Source organism: Equus asinus, chromosome 18 (genome assembly GCF_041296235.1).
Source record: "Equus asinus isolate D_3611 breed Donkey chromosome 18, EquAss-T2T_v2, whole genome shotgun sequence".
Classification (NCBI taxonomy): domain Eukaryota; kingdom Metazoa; phylum Chordata; class Mammalia; order Perissodactyla; family Equidae; genus Equus; species Equus asinus.
In genome coordinates, this window is record NC_091807.1 from 38,514,751 (window position 1) to 38,534,009 (window position 19,259).

General features: G+C 50.7%; 1 protein-coding gene across 8 annotated transcripts in view; it reads left to right on the top strand.

Moving 5' to 3' along the window:
- SLC37A1 (solute carrier family 37 member 1) overlaps window positions 1–17,809 on the top strand; it is a 79,611-nt gene extending 61,802 nt beyond the window's left edge. For 7 of the 8 annotated variants that reach the window (XM_014839252.3, XM_070488935.1, XM_070488938.1 and 4 more), the window contains 5 exons: window positions 61–134; window positions 2,881–2,959; window positions 13,530–13,627; window positions 16,240–16,304; window positions 16,813–17,808. In XM_014839252.3, the coding sequence (XP_014694738.2) occupies window positions 61–134; window positions 2,881–2,959; window positions 13,530–13,627; window positions 16,240–16,304; window positions 16,813–16,828 (332 nt within the window). In that variant the 3' untranslated portion in view covers window positions 16,829–17,808. Of the gene's footprint in view, window positions 1–60; window positions 135–2,880; window positions 2,960–13,529; window positions 13,628–16,239; window positions 16,305–16,812 lie in introns of all 8 variants that reach the window. The other variant, XM_014839251.3, reaches the window with a different exon arrangement.
- Window positions 17,810–19,259: the final 1,450 nt, after the last annotated feature.

A 19,259-nucleotide genomic window follows, 5' to 3' on the forward strand; every position in this document is an offset into this window, starting at 1 on the left:
GGGGGCTCTCCGGGGGTGCCGTCTGTGCACTAACTCCCTTCTGGTTTCTGGTTTCCACAGCCATGCTGCTGCTCAGCGGGGCCCTGGTCAGTGGGCCATACGCACTGATCACGACCGCCGTCTCTGCCGACCTGGTGAGTAGCCGCACGTCTCAGCACAGAGCCGGGGGGCTGAATGCTGGCCGCAGTGGTCACCAATTCCGTTCGTGACAAACGATGGTCTCTATTGGTAGAACTGTGCATTTACATAAGCACCTTTTTTGGTGGTGGCTGGTGTGTGTGGTGAGAGTCCTCTGAAGTGAGCAGGAGAGATGGCAGCCCCTGCTCTGTCAACGAGGGGCCGAGAGGAGAGGAAGGGGCTCATCAGAGGCCAGCAGCCTGGCTCACTCCTCCGAGCTGCCCATGCTCAGCCCCAGAGATGGGTGACTGTGCACCCCAGGGACAGCCTGCCCACGGTGCCTCCGCAGCGTGAGCTTGGCTCCTCCCCTTCGTCCCGCCCTCTCTGGGTGCCTTGGGGACTGCGGAGACAAGCCAGATGGGGAACTGGCCCTGGGAGGACATAGTCCAGAGAAGGAGCTGGCATGTTAAAGACGTAGTTAATGCACAGGATGGTAGGCGCCCATGCCACATGGCAGGAACCACCCGGGGCCTTGGATCCACAGGAACTATGGACCAGCCCTTCCTGGAGGAGGGGCTGCGGGCAAAGTGATGGTCAACTCGTGGTCAGGGCCATCTCGTCTGCCTGACGTGAGAGGCAGACACTTCACACATGGTCAGGTGCGGGCGTCTGGAGGAAGACTGCGCTGAGTACGGAGTGCCCTTTGAAAAGGCGGCTTCCCTAATTACAGGGGAGAGGAGACAGGTCTCCACACAGCAGGGTTTGTGCGGCTCCCCCGTCCACAGAGAGGCAGCACGCCTGCCCTGTCCCAATGGGTGGGCTGTGCGTGGCGCCTCCCGCAGAGGACAGCGTGGGGAGGACGGAGCCTTGTCGAGTGGAGAGACCTTACACAACGCTCCGCTAGGGGTCACGTCCTCAGCCATGGTGACAGGCCACGTGGACAGCCTGGGCCTGATGTGGTGAGAAGGGCACCTCACCTCTGTGGACAACAGCCCACACACCCGTCTAATCATGAGGAAAACACCTGACAAATCCCAAGTGGGGGACATTCAACTCCTCAAAACTGTCAAGGTCAACAGAAACCAGGAAGTCTAAGGAACTGTTAAAGCCGGGAGAAGCCTCAGGAGGCACGACTACTAAGGGTCGTGTGGCTTTCTGGAGGGGGTCTTGGAGCAGAAAGACTGAATTAACACTGGATAAAAACCCAGGAAATCTGGATACAGCATAGACTTTAGTTAATGTTGATGCATCAATGCTGGGTCATTAATTACGTCAGAAGAGCGTACCACAGGGAAAGTGGATGTGGGCCAACTGCAGCTCTGTAAGCCATCTTTGCAAGTTTTCCGTGAATCTAAGACTATTCTAACTTGCAAAGCTTATTTAAAACCAAAGCACTTCACCAAAAGTGGTTTCTAGACTCCTGGCAGCATGGCAGGCCTCTCGGCCATCCGGTCCAGCACTCCCCCGACTCCCGGGTCCCCTGGAACTTTCTTGCGGCTCCAGTGGTCTCCCCCTCTTCTGCATCTCTCTGAAGTCCTTCCAGAATCAGACCCTGACTCCCAGCCCTCAGCTTGCTCTCCTGTTTACAAACAGCAGGCCAGCTCCGCTGTGCCCGTGCCTGCCCTGTACCCCTTCTCTCAGGGCTGCGGGCAGCGTGATGCCTGACACCCGGCCCTGTTGGAGCATCCAGCGGCCCTCGTCCGCTGTCCTCAGCATCTCGACTCTCTCCCCTGCAGAGCACTGGGGGCCTCGTCCGGATGGGGCAGAGAGGCTGGCGAGCTGGGCTTTTCTTGACTTTTTTCCGCCAGGTGGCCGACTTATAGCACAGCCCACCTTTGTGTCAAGAGAGTGCTCAGACCCCCTTTATGAAGCGTGTCCATGCTCCTGTCGGGGCAGAGAAAATTCTGGAAAAGTCCACACCAGACCAGCAGCAGTGGTCTGCCCCCATGGGCTTAGAGGGTAGAGGAGGGACTTTCTCTTCTTCTTTAGACCCCAGAAAACATGGATTAGGGGTGATTATTAGTTTGCATGTGTGCCTTATTTTACATTATATAGCTGTGTATACACAAATGTGCACACGTTTATTTTTACAAGCTTTGGTTTATTTTTATGGTTTCGATTTCCAGATGCTATTTTTCCTGATTTGTTTTTTTCCTTTGGTTGTCCTCAGTTGGCGCATTTTTTCCCCAGCCTCACATGTGTGGCTTTTTGGAAACCAGAGCACCTTTAAGATTTGCACTGCCTCCGTTGGTTTCTTGGGTCCTGCCCTCTTCCCATCCTCCCCAGCATTTGCCATTAATCGGGTTGACTGTTAGACACTGCAGAGCTGTCTAATGTGTCACAGAGGGCCCCTCGCAGAAACGTGGACGTGGGCGTTGATGCTGGCACGGCGGAGGGACGGACACGAGTTTTCATTGTCTTCTTACCCTCCACGTTGGCTGGTGTGGTGCCTCGGTGAAGAGGACGACTGTGCTGAATAAATATTTGTTTATTTGAAGAGAATTATAAGAGTCCTTTAAAGTATGCTTGGACAAGTATTTCTGATGGTTTTTGACTTTTTGATTAAATACCCTTGAAACTTTGCATATCTTTCCGTGGTGAGTGTGGAATGGAGTAGAGCTTAAATTTCCTACTGGAAGGCATCCCCTGTTTTGAATTGCTCTGCACGGTTATTTGAGTAAACTGTCCTGTGGGAGGTGTAGGTTTGTTCCTCTCTGTAATGCGGCCGGGGCCTGTCTCATGTTCGTTCCCCCTCTCTTCCAGGGCACCCACAAAAGCCTGAAAGGAAACTCCCACGCCCTCGCCACTGTGACGGCCATCATCGACGGCACCGGCTCTGTAGGTACGTGGTGTGTGTAGTTCTGAGAGGTTAATTGGGTCATGGGGAAACCACGTTGTCACATCCTAATTAATAGATGCCAAGGATTCCAGTTGCTTTGGTAATATTAGGATGGGGCTGGCCTTTTCACACTATGAGCAGCTGAAAAGTGTATGCAAACCTGGGGAAATGGGCATGTGAGCACCGTCTGTCCTGTGTGGTCGGATGATTCCAGAGATGTGGGCATATGGCTGGTTGGAACAAGCTTGCCTCAGTGTGAAAGAATGTGTGCCCAGGTTTTCATGTAAGCCACGACTGGCCAACTACAGCCTATGGCCCACCGTTCACTGTTTATCACTGTCATCTCAGGAGGACAGAATCTTATTTAAATATAAATGACAGGGAAACTAACAGGTCCCAAAGCACACAGGATTTTGAGTGTTACTAGCTTCATTCAGGTTCTTGGAGAGAATTCAGTAGTATATTCTGAATTAAAGATAGGTGGCAAATAAGCCTCTCCTCCCCTCAGAAACGGGCAGGTGGGAACAGGTAAACCGCCAAGCCTGTTCTTATCAGTGAGTCAGAAGGCTGATGGCGCCGTCCTTGGCCTTTCAAGCCTTCGTGCAAGGATGTCCCTGCTAGAGATCCTGAAGCCGCCGTACAGGCCCCTGTCCTCCACCAGCTTCTGCCGTCATCGGTTGTCCCTCTCTGGATACGGGAGACCAAAGCTCGGGGGATGGCTCATGTGGCTCCCATGGCTCATCAGGAGGATGCTGAGTTGCAGCCTGGTCACCTGCTGCCCCAGGCTCCCTACCCAGGGGGACAGTGAGAGAGGGCAGACAGGTAGGGACAGGCACCCAGGGGTCTGGGACACTCTCATAGCAGAGAAACCAAATGCTTGCCGGACAAAGGTGGCTCAGTGAGAACAAGTTGCGCGGAGCCCGGCACGTGGGGCTGGCTTCTGCGCCACTGTGGGAAGCTGGGCTTTCCTCTTGGCTCTTCCCGTGGCCTCTGGGCCAGCTGCAGAGAGAGATCCACGTCCGTTTGCGGACACCGACTGCTGTCCTAGTGCAGAATCCGAAGTCCTTCCCACCACTCTGCCGTCCTCACCGTCACAGCCATTCACTGTCACAGCCTGACGGCCCCCCCGCTGCTCCTCAGAAGCACCCGGCCTGGTCCCCGTGTGGGACCTTTGCACGGGTGTGCCCTGTGCCTGAGAGGCTCCCCTCACAGGGAACCTGATGCCATGTGCCCTTGTGCCCTCGGAGTCTTTGCTCAGATGTCACTTTCTTAGCGAGCCCTGCTCGACCCACCCTGTCTGGGAGGCGTGGACCCCTCCCCCTAACCCCACCTCAGGGCTACTCTGCCCTGGTCTGCTCTCCTCCACAGCACCTCCACCGTGAGCTTTGTGTCATCTTCTCTCCCTGCCACGTGGGAGCTTCCCGAGGACAGGAGCCCAGTTTGTTCTCTACTGGATTCTCAGCTCCTAGACAGTGCCGGGAGCTCAGGAGGTGCCCAGTGAGCAAGCGCAGCTGCCCCAGACACCTGGACTGCACAGGGGCCGGGCTGGGAGCGCAGGAGGTGCCCAGTGAACGAGTGCAGCTGCCCCAGACACCTGGACTGCACACGGGCCAGGCTGGGAGCTCAGGAGGTGCCCAGTGAGTGAGCGCAGCTGCCCCAGACACCTGGACTGCACACGGGCTGGGCTGGGAGTGCAGGAGGCACCCAGTGAACGAGTGCAGCTGCCCCAGACACCTTGACTGCACACAGGCCGGGCTGGGAGCGCAGGAGGTGCCCAGTGAACGAGTGCAGCTGCCCCAGACACCTGGACTGCACACGGGCCGGGCTGGGAGCGCAGGAGGCGCCCAGTGAGTGAGTGAGTGCACCTCTGGGTCACAGGAACCCCAGGTCCATGCTCTTGCTGCCACTCGCGGGGGCTCTGCTGCCTGCTTCACAGGTAGGCCCTGCCTGTTCTGGGCAGCACCAGACAAGGCCGCTGTGCTTCAGAAGGCGAGCTCAAGCTTCTGCTGTTCCCCAGTCTCACCAGCCCTGTTTCTGTCCTCGGCATTGGTTCCTTCATTTCGCTGGTCCCAGGAGTGACTGTGAGTTTGCTGCACAGTGTTCGTGTCACCCTTCTGATGTTTAAAGTGAGACTTTCCCTGCCAGGGCCCTCTCGGGGCCTGCAGACGTGTCAGGGAAGGAAGACAGTGCTGTGCCGGGACGGGCATCTGCAGGCAACACAGCTCTCCCTGTGTGGGGCAGGTCGCTGCTCTCCCAGCTCACGTAGCACACGAGAACCTTCCACAGCCTGGAAGACACACTCAGTCGGAAGTCAGGAGACTCCTGGGCTGAGTTCGGTTCTCATGCACTGTGTAACCAAACACCCTTCTCTCTGCCTTCTGTCCCGCAGAGGCCTTTGTCTGAGTCAGTCCAACTCCACTGTCAAACCCTTTTCTTAAAGCAAATTTGGAGCTCTGCTGGTGGCCCTGGTTGCTATTTTAAAGCAGAAGATGGGAGTTTAAAAAGAGGAAAATTATGAATTATGTGAAAAAAACACCTTTTTCTTGATATTCTTTTCAAAACAAGGGGGATAACCTCTAAACAAACAGAGCAGAGACACAAATTGCAAATAAGGAGAAAACTAAGGAAAACCAGCATAGAAAACTACCTACTTGAATTGGTAGTCCAAAATACATGGGACGAGAAACAAAGGAAAGGCAGGAGAACCAGAAACCAAGTGATAAAATGGCAGCATTAAGCCCCTACATTTCTATAATCACTCTAAATGTAAGTGGATTGAATTCTGCAATCAAAAGACACAGAGTGGCAGGATGGATTAAAAAACAAGACCCAACAATATGCTGCCTCCAGGAAACACACCTCAGCCCCAAAGACAAACACAGACTCAGAGTGAAGGGATGGAAGACGATACTCCAAGCTAATAGCGAACTTAAGAAAGCAGGTGTCGCCATACTCATATCAGACAAAGCAGACTTCAAGACAAAGCAAGTAAAGAGAGACAAAGAGGGGCAGTATATATTGGTAAAAGAGACCGTCCACCAAGGAGACATAACACTTATAAATATATATGCATGCAACACAGGAGCACCAAAGTACATAAAGCAACTATTAACAAAACTAAAAGAAGATATCAGCAACAATGCACTAACAGTAGGGGACCTCCACACACCACTAACACCAACGGACAGATCATGCAGACAGAAAGTCAACAAGTAAATTGTAGAATTAAATGAAAAGCTAGACAGATGGACTTTATAGATATATATAGAACGCTCCATCCAAAAACAGCAGGTTACACATTCTTCTCAAGTGTGCATGGAATGTTCTCAAAGATAGACCATATGTTGGGAAACAAAGCAAGCCTCAGTAAATTTACAAGGATTGAAATAATATCAAGCATCTTTTCCAACCATAATGCTATGAAGCTAGAAATCAATTACAAGAAAAAAGCTGGGAAAGGGGAAAAGATGTGGAGATTAGACAACATGCTACTGAATGACCAATGGATCGTTGAAGAAATCAAAGGAGAAACCAAATATTATCTGGAGACAAATGAAAATGAAAACACACCGTAGCAACTCATTTGGAATGCAGCAAAGAGGTCCTAAGAGGGAAATGCATTGCAATACAGGCTCACCTCAACAAACAAGAAAAATCTCAGATAAGCAATCTCAAACTACACCTAACAGAATTAGAAAAAGAAGAACAAAGTCCAAAGTCAGTAGAAGGAGTGGAATTATAAAAATTAGAGCAGAAATAAATAAAATTGAAACAAAAAAGACAGTAGAAAGGATCAATGAAACAAAGAGCTGGTTCTTTCAGAAAATAAACAAAATTGACAAACCCTTAGCGAGGCTCACTAAGAAAAAAAGAGAGAAGACTCAAATAAATAAAATCAGAAATGAAAGTGGAGAAATTACAATGGGCACCACAGAAATATAAAAGATTATAAGAGAAGGTTGTGAAAAACTATATGCCAACAAATTGGACAACCTAGAAGAAATGGATAAATTCTTAGACTCTTACAACCTCCCAAAACTGAATCAGGAAGAAAGAGAATCTTAATAGATTAACCAATCACAAGTAAAGAGATTGAAATAGTAATCAAAAACCTCCCCAAAAATAAAAGTTCAGGACCGGACTGCTTCTCTGGAGAATTCTACCAAACATTCAAAGAAGATTTAATACCTATCCTTCTCAAGCTATTCCAGAAAATTGAGGAAGATGGAGTACTTCCTAACACATTCTATGAGGCCAACGTCACCCTGATCCCAACACCAGATAAGGACAATACAAAGAAGGAAAACTACAGGCTAATACCACTGGTGAACATAGATGCAAAAATCCTCAACGAAATATTGGCAAACCGAATACAGCAATACATTAAAAGGATCACACACCATGATCAAGTGGGATTTGTACCAGGGAGCACAGGGCTTGGTCAACATCCACAAGTCAATCAATGTGATACACCACATTAACAAAATGAGGAACAAAAACCACATGATCATCTCAATAGACACAGAGAAAGCATTTGACAAGATCCAACATCCATTTTTGATAAAAACTCTCAATAAAATGGATATAGAAGGAAAGTACCTCAACATAATAAAGGCCATATATGACAAACCCACAGCCAACATCATACTCAGCGGATAAAAACTGAAACCCATCCCTCTCAGAACAGGAACAAGACAGGCGTGCCCACTATCACCACTCTTATTCAACATAGTACTAGAGGTCTTGGCCAGAGCTATTAGGCAAAAAAAAGAAATAAAGGAATCCAGTTGGGCAACGAAGAAGTGAAACTCTTGCTGTTTGCAGATGACATGATCTTTTGTATAGAAAACTCTTAAAAAATCCATCAGAAAGCTATTAGAAGTAATCAACAATTACAGCAAAGTTGCAGGGTACAAAATCAACTTACATAAATCAGTGGCATTCCTATACTCTAATAATGAACTAACAGAAAGAGAACTCAAGAACACAATCCCCTTCACAATCACAAGAAGAATAAAATATCTTGGAATAAATTTAACCAAGAAAGTGAAAGACCTATACAATGAAAACTACAAGACTTTCCTGAAAGAAATTGATGACAGCATAAAGAGATGGAAAGACATTCCATGCACATGGATTAGAAGAATAAACATAGTTTAAATCTCCATTCTACCTAAAGCAATCTACAGATTCAGTGCAATCCGAATCAGAATCCCAATGACATTCTTTACAGAAATTGAACAAAGAATCCTAAAATTCATATGGGGCAACAAAAGACCCCGAAGTGCTAAGGCAATCCTGAGAAAAAAGAACAAAGCTGGAGGCATCACAACCCCTGACTACAAAATGTACTACAAAGCCGTGGTGATCAAAATAGCATAGCACTGGTACAAAAACAGACACACAGACCAATGGAACAGAATTGAAAGCCCAGAAATAAAACCACACATCTATGGACAGCTAATTTTTGACAAAGGAGTTGAGAACATACAATGGAGAAAGGAATGTCTCTTCAACAAATGGTTTTGGGAAAACTGGACAACCACGTGTAAAAGAATGAAAATAGACCATTCTTTTACACCATTCATGAAAATAAACTCAAAATGGATCAAAGATTTAAAGGTAAGACCTGAAACCATAAGACTTCTAGAAGAAAATATAGGCAGTACACTCCTTGACATCAGTATTAAAAGGATCTTTTTGGACACCATGTCTTCTCAGACAAGGGGAACAATAGAAAGAATAAACAAGTGGGACTTCATCAGACTAAAGAGCTTCTTCAAGGCAAGGGAAAACAGAATTGAAACAAAAAAACAACCCACCAACTGGGAACAAATCTTTGCAAATCATATATTTGACAAAGGGTTAATCTCCATAACATATAAAGAACTCACAACTCAACAACAAAAAATCAAACAACCGGATCAAAAAATGGGCAGGGGACATGAACAGACATTTCTCCAAAGAAGATATACGGATGGCCAATAGGCACATGAAAAGATGCTCGTCATCACTGATCATCAGGGACATGCAAATCAAAGCTACACTAAGATATCACCTTACCCATTAGAATGGCTAAAATAACCAAGACAAAAAATAACAAATGTTGGAGAGGATGTGGAGAAAAGGGAACCCTCATACACTGCTGGCGGGAATGCAAACTGGTGCAGCCACTATGGGAAAACAGTATGGCGATTTCTCAAAAAATTAAAAATAGAAATACCTTATGGCCCAGCCATCCCACTACTGGGTATCTATCTAAAGAACTTGAAATCAGCAATTCAAAGAGACCCATGCACCCCTATGTTCACTGCAGCATTATTCACAACAGCCAAGACATGGAAGCAGCCCAAGTGCCCATCGACTGATGACTGGATAAAGAAGATGTGGTGTATATATACAATGGAATACTACTCAGCCAGAAAAAAGGATAAAGTGGTCCCATTCACAACAGCATGGATTGACCATAAGGGTATTATGTTAAGCAAAATAAGCCAGATAGAGAAAGACAAACACCGTATGATTCCACTCATATGTGGAAGATAAACAAACACATGGACGAAGAGAACAGATTAGTGATTACCAGGGGAAGGGGGTTGGGGGTGGACACAAAGGGTGAAGGGGTGCACCTCTAAGATGACTGACAAATAATAATCTACAACAGTGATTTCACAATGTTGTAAACTATCATAACCTCAATAAAAATAAAAAATAATTTAAAAAATAAACAAGGGGGAAGCAGAAATCCATGGCTAGGGGTCATCTGCATCTGTAAAGAGGGGCATGCTCTGAGCCCCATAGGAGGAACCAAAGCACAGCACTGGGTGCCTTTGACCCCATGGAGGGATGGCAGGAGGCGACTCGGACCATCTCTGTCCTCCTCACTAACCTGCTCGACGTACTGACCATGGTGGAGCCGTCAAACCCCCCTTGGTTTCCGCAGCGCTTACCCTCGGAGGGCTGGTGGGCACTTGGATTCCCGGGCCCTGCCAGCTCCAGAGCCCGAGGACCTGAGGAGACAGTTACCGTGGAAACGGCATGCATGCTTGTCCACACTGCATCTCCATCATTGTGTCTCTCCATAAGTGCTCCCAACCAGACAGAGGCAAAGCCAGGCTCGAGTGGAGAGGCGCACCGTTCAGCAAAAACCCCTCACGAGGGCGTTTACCCCTTGTAGACAAAGGCCTCGGTGGGACAGAAGGCAGAGACAAGGTGGTTCAAATGTTTACTACGTGTAAACGTTGGTTTCAATGGAGACAAGCATGGCTAATTGTAAATACGCCAGTGCCTTCTCGCAGTTCACAGAGCCATGTGGTTCCAGTGGCACAGGTGTGACATAGTTGGTGCGTCCACAGCGCTTAGAAGGGCGTCCCAGGAGGCTGCGAGCCTTGTTGTTCTGATATATTTTATGCAGAGCCATTAAATAGAGCCATGAATTTTTTCAGGTTAATCTTTATTTTATCAAAGTAAAACATACTGTAACTTTAGAAGCCAGATAGTCTCACAAGCTTATTATAACGCAAAATGACAGGCCCCTGCCCCATGCCCCTCAGCCCCTTTCTGGAAGCCGTCACTGTCACCTGTTCCTTCTGGTCTTTCCCACCTGTTTCTTGAATTATCAGTTTTGACACTATCTGCTATCCTTCTAGTAAGGAAGATGGGGACCCGGCTCTTTCACCCCCTTACTCCTTTTCCCTCCTCCCCATCCAGTACTCTGGCTGTGTTAATATCATTCGCTCTTGAGCCAAGAATTCAACTTTAATTATACATCTTTAATATGGACATTTTCATTCTTCCCCAAACTAACGAATGCTTCATGTTTTCCTTTTGTTTGAGTTTCTGTCACAGTTGTTGCCCCTCCGCAGCCTCCCACGCCTCAGCCTGTGTGGGCGTCCTCCGCCACCTTCCTCCCCCGCTTTGCTCTCCACCTGCTGCTCAGCTCTCATCCCAGAGCTGCTTTCCCCAGCATCCTACGGATTCCTCATCTCTTGCCCACATTGGGCCCTGTTGTCTAGATCCCGTGTTTACTCCTCTTTGGTGGAAAATGTCTTCTAGAAGCTTCCTGAGTAGCAGTTCACAGGAGGCAGATTGGAGAACTGGGCGGTCTGTGGTGTCTGGATTCTGCCCTCTTGCTTGATGGACAGTCTGTCTGGATATGCAACTCTGGGTCCAAAGTCCTTTTTCTTCAGAGTTCCAATGGCTTCCAGCTTCCCTGTCACCGTGGAGAAATCTGTGACGTCCTTGGCTAGGCCTTCCTTTCTGACCACTTCTTTTCCTGGGGGCTCACTTCTTCATCCCCTGGGCCCTGAGCCCTGGCAGCTGCTCAGTCTGGAAACATACACCCTTCATCTCTGGGAAACTGGGCTCTGTTTTTCCTTTGATGAGTTCTCCCTACTCTATCTGTTTTTTCTGCCTGGAAAACTTCTTAGTCAGATGTTGAACTTTCTGGATTAACCTTCCATTTTCTTTTCTTTCTTCTTTCCCTTCCTGCCTGCCTTTTTGTTCTTTTCTTCTACTTTCTCAGATATGTCCTTGACTTTGCTTTCCAACTTTCCTATTGAACTTTTTATTTTGGCTCTCATAATATTCATCTTCATTGGTGTTTCTCCACCCTTTTAGTGCATCCAGTTTTTTTTCTTGGATGCAGTGTGTGTTAGATTGAATCATGTGAAATTGCCGATGTTGAATTTGTTCTCAGATATGAAAGTCGGAGTTTCATATGGTTCCACTCTAATTTGCTGTTAGTTCTCTGAGAGTGTTATAATATCCAGGGAATTTCCTTCTCCTCGATTTATTTCCTGTCGGTTTCCCTCCGCTAGTGTGTTGCTTTCACAGTGAGGCTTTCCTCACACCCAGGTGCCTCTTGGCCATCCCCTTGTAGATTCATATTTAAGAATGAGCCACTAAGTACTCATTAGAAGCCCTTTCTATGTGGGTGGGCATGCCAACTGCTGGTCTTCAGGTAGTGGGATCCCACTGGAACCTCAAGGAGGAGACCCCCCAGTACCCGGGGTGGACCTAGCTGCCAGCATTCTCATCATTGTGTGGGAGGGCGGGTGCTGCTGGGTGGACACTGGTGGCCTTCCCAGCATTCCCCTGTGCTCGGCTGATGCCTCATTCCTGCCCTGCGCTGGGCTTGGTATCCCTGAGCCCAGAGCCTCTGCTTCAAGCTCTGCAGAGGGCAAGTTGCCGCAGTAGCGACGTCAAGGATGAGGAACCAGGGCCAGAGGAGGCAGAGGGACACATCTCCTGGCGCTGTCCCAGTTCTCCGCCAGCGCCCCTGTTTTCTTCTGCTGCCTCCCTCCCGCCCTCCTGCGCCCAGACGGGCAGGCCTGAGCGCCAAGGCGCTGGAGTCTCCCCCCAGCTAGGGGAGCCGGAGCCCTGTCGGTTGTCAGGCCCTTTAAATGCCATCCTCCAGGAACGCTGCCTTCTTTCATCTGCCCGTCTCTCGGGGTTTATAATTTTTAAACTCAGTTGTGGTCCATTTTGTGGTGTTGGGAGGTGGAGAGGTACGCACCCATGAGCAGTCTGCCATATTTACCTGGAAGTTCTCCTGTGACAAAAAACCGATGCAGTGGCTCTCAGATCACAAAAGTAGTAAGTGCTCTTTGTAAGCACTTGAAACGCTCTCGGGATGTATGAGGTAGGGAAGACCCAGGTAAGCCCACCTCTCAGAGGTCAGAGCTCAGTCGTAACCTGGGCTGGAGGCTCCACGCTTCTTCCCACGCCCAAACGGCAAACCGTCCTGCGGGGACGTGGGAACCCGGTCCAGCCCCCTTCTGGGAAAGGAAGAGCCGGGCTCCTGCAGCAGTGCTCCTAGACGGACAGACAGGCCCTTGCGGCGCGTTCAGCACTGTTTGCTTCCTTTTGTCTTTATAGGTTTTTTCAAAAATTATTTTGACAAATTCAGACTTACAGAAAGGTTGCAAAAATAGTACAAAGAATTCACCTTTACTACATCTGCTTTCTCGCTCCTCTCACAGATTTATCACACGTATATGCACACACACACGCTTATAAATATACACGTGCGTATTTCTTCCAGAACCAATTAAGAGTAAATTGCAGACATCCTGCCCCTTTACCGATAACTATGTATTCAGTATGTGTTCCCTAAAAACAAGAAATTCCCCGATATAACCACAGCACAATTATCAGAATCAGGAAATTAACATTGGTACGCTATTAGTGTCTACAAACCCTATTCATATTTTACCAAATAATATTTTTAGCAGAAGAATATCTAAGGTTGCACATTAGATTCAGATTTCTTTATAATAAATGTGTATGTGGGATTTTTTGGATCAAAAGAATGAACGTTTTCATGTCAATACCTATGTTTAGATTTGCTTCCAAAGAAGCTGGTGTTGGTCCTGCCCTCCCCAGTGCTGAGTGTTATTAAGCTTTTACCCCTCCCCCGTGTGACAGCTAAGAATGCGGTTTTGTTGTTTTAGTGTGGTTTTCTTTAGCCATGAGGGGGCTGTCGGGCACCGTCCTGTGTGTTTGTGGGGCTGGGGACAGTCGCGCGCCAGAGTCCCTCACAGATCCACGCACGCCCTTTGCCTCGTTTCAGGAGCAGCCCTGGGCCCCCTGCTGGCCGGGCTCCTCTCCCCGTCGGGATGGAGCAACGTGTTCTACATGTTGATGTTTGCGGACGCCTGTGCCTTACTGGTGAGTCGGCTCCCTTTTGATGCAAGCAGCCTTTCATGAGCCTCTCTGTGGATGCCAGCCAAACACTGGTGACACTTTCTCCTGTGGACCCTGCCGTGCTCAGGGAAGCCAGGGCCTGTGACACAGCCCAGCCTCCCCAAAGGTTCGCGGTCCAAGGCCCCTTCTCCTTCTGGTTTAAACAAATGCTGGAAGCAGAGGCAGGTTGGTCTGTTGCTCTGTAGTTTCAGGCAGCATGGTCTAGAGGCCAAGAGCCTGGCTCCCTGGCTGTGGATCCCGGGCCCGTCGCCTGTCGGCTGTGTGTGCCACTGGGGCAGGCCCCTTGGCCTCTCTGTCCCGAAGCTGCCATAGTTATACTCAGGCATGATCATGGCACCAGCGACAGGGCGAGTGCGGGAGTTAGAGATGATGCGCAATGGCTGGCCTCCTAAATGGCGGCCGTTACCATTGTCGCTTTCCTCCTGCCGTCAAGAAGCAGGCTGACTCCCTGCACCCACAGGGACGGAGGAGCGGAAAGGAGCCGAGGCCGCGGAGGCAGGCGCTGAGTGCTTCTGGTCTCTGCCCGCTGTTCCCCGGGCCCCTGTGTCCAGGCCCCTCTGTGCCGAGAAGGTGTGAGGTTTTCTTTAGGATGGAGGAGAGCAGTCGTGAAGCTGCAGTCGTGCGGCGCACACCCGCGAGGGTGGCCGCGGCGGTACTTTACGAGCGAGTCCTCCTGTATGCAGAGTCCCCAGACTTGGGGCCCGCGTCTCCTCTCGCTCCACCAGAAAAAACCGGATCCCAATAAAAATGAGTTGAGGATTTTGGAAATATCAACTCCATCAATTAAATGAAAGTTTTATATTTTAATTCTAGGAAGCCATAAAACACAGCTCCTCCCATTTCGTACAGAATCAAATACCAACTCCCAATTGAAGGACCTGTTAGGTTTTAAAAGGCTGTTCCTCAGATCATTTGTTTGAGAGGCCTGAGGGTTTTAGTTAAGTTCCCGGATCATTTGCACTAAGCAGTAATGATACTCCCATCATTACGGCTATTCAAAGACTGACAACTCTTCTATTTCAGAAATACCGGGTAACATATATTAAACTTCCTCTTAAATGCTTAGCTAAACTCCTCAGAAAGGAGGGACCCAAGAATGTGGAGCAACACAGACGAGTCCGCCAGCTGCTGCTGGAGCAGCCCGGGCAGCTGTCCATCTCAGGCCTCAAGGGCTGGGGTTGTGGCCACCAGGAACGGGAGCCGAGGTGCTGGGCTGGCACAGATGGGGGGAGGGAACCGGGGACTTCCTCATGCAGCAGGTCCCGCAGAGGGCTGTGCTCGAAGTGGGGGGGTGTGCATTTGCACATGGCTGCAGAAGACAACGAGCGTCCATGTCATCTTTGCCTGTTCCCCAGGCTGGGGGCAATCTTTCCTGAGAATTTTTAGCTGTGGACCTGCCTCTAGTGAGCTTTCATTTTTGAGCTTGTGTTATATAAATATTCCATAATATATACAAAAATTGAGTAAAATTGGTCCTGAAAGGTGATATATCTGGTTCTTAGGCAGAAGCAAATCCAAAACCATTTGAGAGGGACAAACCTCAGCCCAGCTGCAGGGTTCCCAGCTCACACCCGGCACATCCAGAATGAATGTTTCTGCCCTCCAGAGTTCCGACTGAGGCTGTCCTGTGTAGCTGCATGGGTTTTTAATTAGCCCCTCAAAACTCCCCTCCAGTACCCCCACTGCCTTGAGCCTCTTGGCCCAAGGTCCCCCTGGGCCTGAGAGCGCCCGCTGCCCTCTGAGAAGTGGGGGCCGCTAGAAGTAGGACTCCCTGAGAACGCGTTTCCAGGCCCCAGGGCTCTGTGCACTGTCGGGCTCTTCCGGGGCTGATGTCACGCTTGGGGAAGGCTGATCCACAGCCTCAGACACAAAGAAAACCAGTTAAGTTTGGGGCGACGCTGAGTCACTGGTCTGGATTTGTAAGCTGACTCTGAGCCCGTTGGCATGAAAAGGAACCTGAAGGAAAAGAGCCTGCCCCAGACACAGGCAGAGCCGGCCCTGCCTTACCGGGACTGAGGGGGCTGCCGCCGAGCAGCACTCTGGGTCCCACGGGCCAGATGCTCGCCGAGAAGCTTCCCCACAAAGCTGGCTGTCCCAGTGGCAGCTCCTTCAGCCCCCAGTGCCGACGGCTGGTGAACGCTCAGCTGGCTTTCAGAGGCCTCGCCCGCTGTCACCATCCCTGCGCGTCCCCTTGTCTTTATCTTCTTTTTCCAATTTTGACAAATTATGACTGGAGTCATTTCATTTTAAACCTTACTTGAACCCGGAAGTCGTTCTGCCTGAATCTGTGCTGAAGCCGTATTTCCAGGAGCACAGCCTCGGTGGTGATCCACAGCACTGATAAGCAGCAGCCATCAGGCTGGGCCTTCAGGCTGGTGGCTGGAGGCTCCCTGCTGCTCTGCTTTAGGCCGGCCGTCCCTGTGTCCTGAAGAAATGGTGTCTCCCTGGGGTAGACCCCTGGATGCGCAGTGGGCTCCCATGGGCACGGGGCTGGCTCTGGCATCTTTGTGGTGCCAGCAGGCTGCCCACCATCTGCTCAGGCGGTAACGGGGGTCTCCTCTTTGTTTTGGGTGCAGTTCCTGATCCGCCTCATACACAAGGAGCTGAGCTGCCCGCGGTCTGCAATGGGGAACCAAGTTCCGTAAGTCCTCGATCGGGCCCTTCTCCCCGTGTGAGGAAAGCGCAGCTCTGGAGTGTCACTCTGGCTGATCTGCCTTCCACACCTGGCTTTCCTAAAAGAAGGAAGAAAAGGAAACTCCCCGGTTGTCTCTGTCATTGCATGGCTCATCCACAATCATTGTCCTGTCCTGACAAATGCCTCAGGGTGGATATGATGATGCCAATCTCTCCTCAAAATCTCAGTGAAAAGTGGAAGGCAGATGGCCTCCTTTGTTCTCTCTGAGCTCCGCCTGGCCTCCTTCCCACCCACCCCCGCCCCCTTCTTCCTCTTCTCTCTTTCTGTCCCCGCGAGGCTGTGGGGATGCAGTAAGACAGTAAGACTTGTCACCCAGTTCGCTTCGGGAGGACCCCAGCAGAAGCGGGGCGAGGCTGGCGCTCGGGGGGGTTTGTGCACTTGGCGTGGATTCCACGTCTGTCTTGTGGCCGTTGCTGGCTGTGTAACCAGCTGCTCTTTAACGCTCTTCTTTCAGGTTTAAGGAACAGTGAGCTCTCGAGTCCCGTGGAGGGAGGCTGGGCCCGTCCTCCACATACTGTTCTTCAAGGAAAAGTTCAAATAAAGGACCCTGTGTTGAAAAGATTCATGTACCTTGCCTTTTGCACATGCACTTGGAAAAGACACAAACGCCGCCGTGAGAAGCCCTGGTGCTGTTTCAGACGAGCCGTGAGCTCAGGACAGCAGCGAGGAGGCCGTGAGCAGGGCTGTCTGCCGAGGCTGAGCCCGGGACAGACGGCTGGGCGAGCGGGCACTCTTGGGGCTTGGCAGCTGCGCCACTGGCACGTGTGACAGCGCGGGCCTGGTGTGACAGCACCGGGTGCCTCGGTCTCTCGGGTGTTTCAGATGGACTGTGAGGCGGGGAGCACTGCGCCGGCGGGAACCAGGTGCCACCTGGAGGTGCCGTGTAGACAACGTCAGGATGCTGCGTGCCTGGAAGGCAGCCGGCAAAGCGCCCGGCCTCTGAGAGGACAGGAGACCTGGCAGCTGGATCCCACCCACGGCGGAACTTAGACCGTCACGTCCCCCAAAGGACCTTCCCAGCACCTCCTCCTCTGGACCAACCCGAGAACGGACGGTCCAGGAGGGACCAGCGCTGAGGCTGTCTGAGCCTGCCAGGTCAGAGTGCCAGCCCCAGGACATCCGCAGGAGTCCCGCCATCGGGGCCCCAAGGGCCACAATGCTGCTGGTCCCCTGGGGGTCGCTGGGAAGACGAGGCCAAGCCTGAGAGGGGACAGGTCTCCAGTCCAGCACCTCGTTTCACTGCAGACTCCAGACACCGGACCTGTCTCTAGCCACACAGTGCCGGGGCGAGCTTATTTATTTGAAACGTGTTCTATGCTGTAGAAGTTTCAGAAACACAAACGGCAGTTTATTATTTATTCAGACCAGCTCCAATTGTCCTCTGACCACTTGTTTTCTCGATTGTGACCCAGCAAAATACTTATGTGCCCTTTGAAATAAAATGTTTTTTAAAAAAAAGTCAACAGAATGTTGATCATTTCTGCTCATGTTTCCATCGTGTTAAATAGAAAACTTCCAAATAGAGCTCGTGTTCTCGGTTTTCTCGGGGTTGGACACAGCAGTTGTGCAGCTGGAGGCTGAGACCTCGTCCGCAGAGCAGGGGCCGCCCCGCTGGGGAGGGGCCCCTGGTGCACACAGAAGGCCGAGCCCGGGCCCCAGCAAGCGCAGCTGGATAGTTTGCAAATCCTGCAACTCAAGGGCTATCAGGAGGTTTGTCCTGGAGCATGAAGCAGCCCGCCAAGAGGCGCAGGGCTGCTGGTCAAGTTGCACCGTGGGGTGCAGGCTATCCTGCTTCCTCTCAGAAACAGGCATCTTCTCCGTCTGCGTGACGGACCTTTGTCCCCGGACAGTGCCGAGTGTCGGCACTTGCCTGTGCACGGAAAGAGCATGCCGAGGCTTCCTGTTCTCAGCCCAAGGGCAGAGGTCAGGCCACGCCGCAGTTCACCCTTGTCACAAGGGCACCAGCTCTGCGCGCTCTCCAGAGAGGGCAGAGGAGATGAGGGTCTTCTGAAAGGCTGTCGTCCCCACAACTAGGCTGGCATTTTTTAATAACCGAAGTTACTTACGCATTTTAAACATTCCCTACTACTGAAAATAGAATTTCCCTAAATGATAAGTGGGTTACGTACCGTTTCTTAGGCTCTCAGCTCGCGTCTTTCTCTCCCTCCGCTTCTCTCCCGTCTGTGTGCCCTCCTGCACCTCTAGCCGTGTGCTGGGGGTGGCCCCTTTCCCTGTCCCCTCCCCGCCCCTGGCTCTGCGCACCCTGACTCACCTGGCCCCCTGGGATAACGGCAGCCTGGGCTTGTCCACGCCCCTGCAGGCTGCAGCTCATTTGCTCACCACGCAGCCTCTGGCCTTCTAGCTGGTCCGTTTCGACATTAAATTGAATAAACAAAGGGAGGCGTGAGACTGACGTAAACGTGCCATTCGGGAATGCACAGAGAACTTTCTTAAGATCTTCACTGCCGGCCTCCGCAGAGCCGTGCTCTCCTGCCCAGTGACACGGCCAGGTGAGCACCCCACCTCAGGGTCACACCTTCCCCGAAGTGCCACCATCTACAGTGGTTCAGCAACAGGCAGCTTTTAGGTTCTGGCTGGTTTTCCCCAATTCAGGGATTAAAAAGTAAAGACAGTCCCCCAGCCCCCAGAGGATGAGCAATGCAGTCCCGGGCCCTCGGAGGGAGCCCGAATGACGCCCTTTGAAACACAGTCGGCCGCTTTCGAAAGTGAGGAGTACACACAGCTGGTTTTTTTTTTTAATTGGCACCTGAGCTAACAACTATTGCCAATCTTTTTTTTTTATTCTTCTCCCCAAAGCCCCCCATGCCCATCTTCCTCCACTTTGTATGTGGGACGCTGCCACAGCATGGCTTGACGAGCGGTGCCATGTCTGCACCCAGG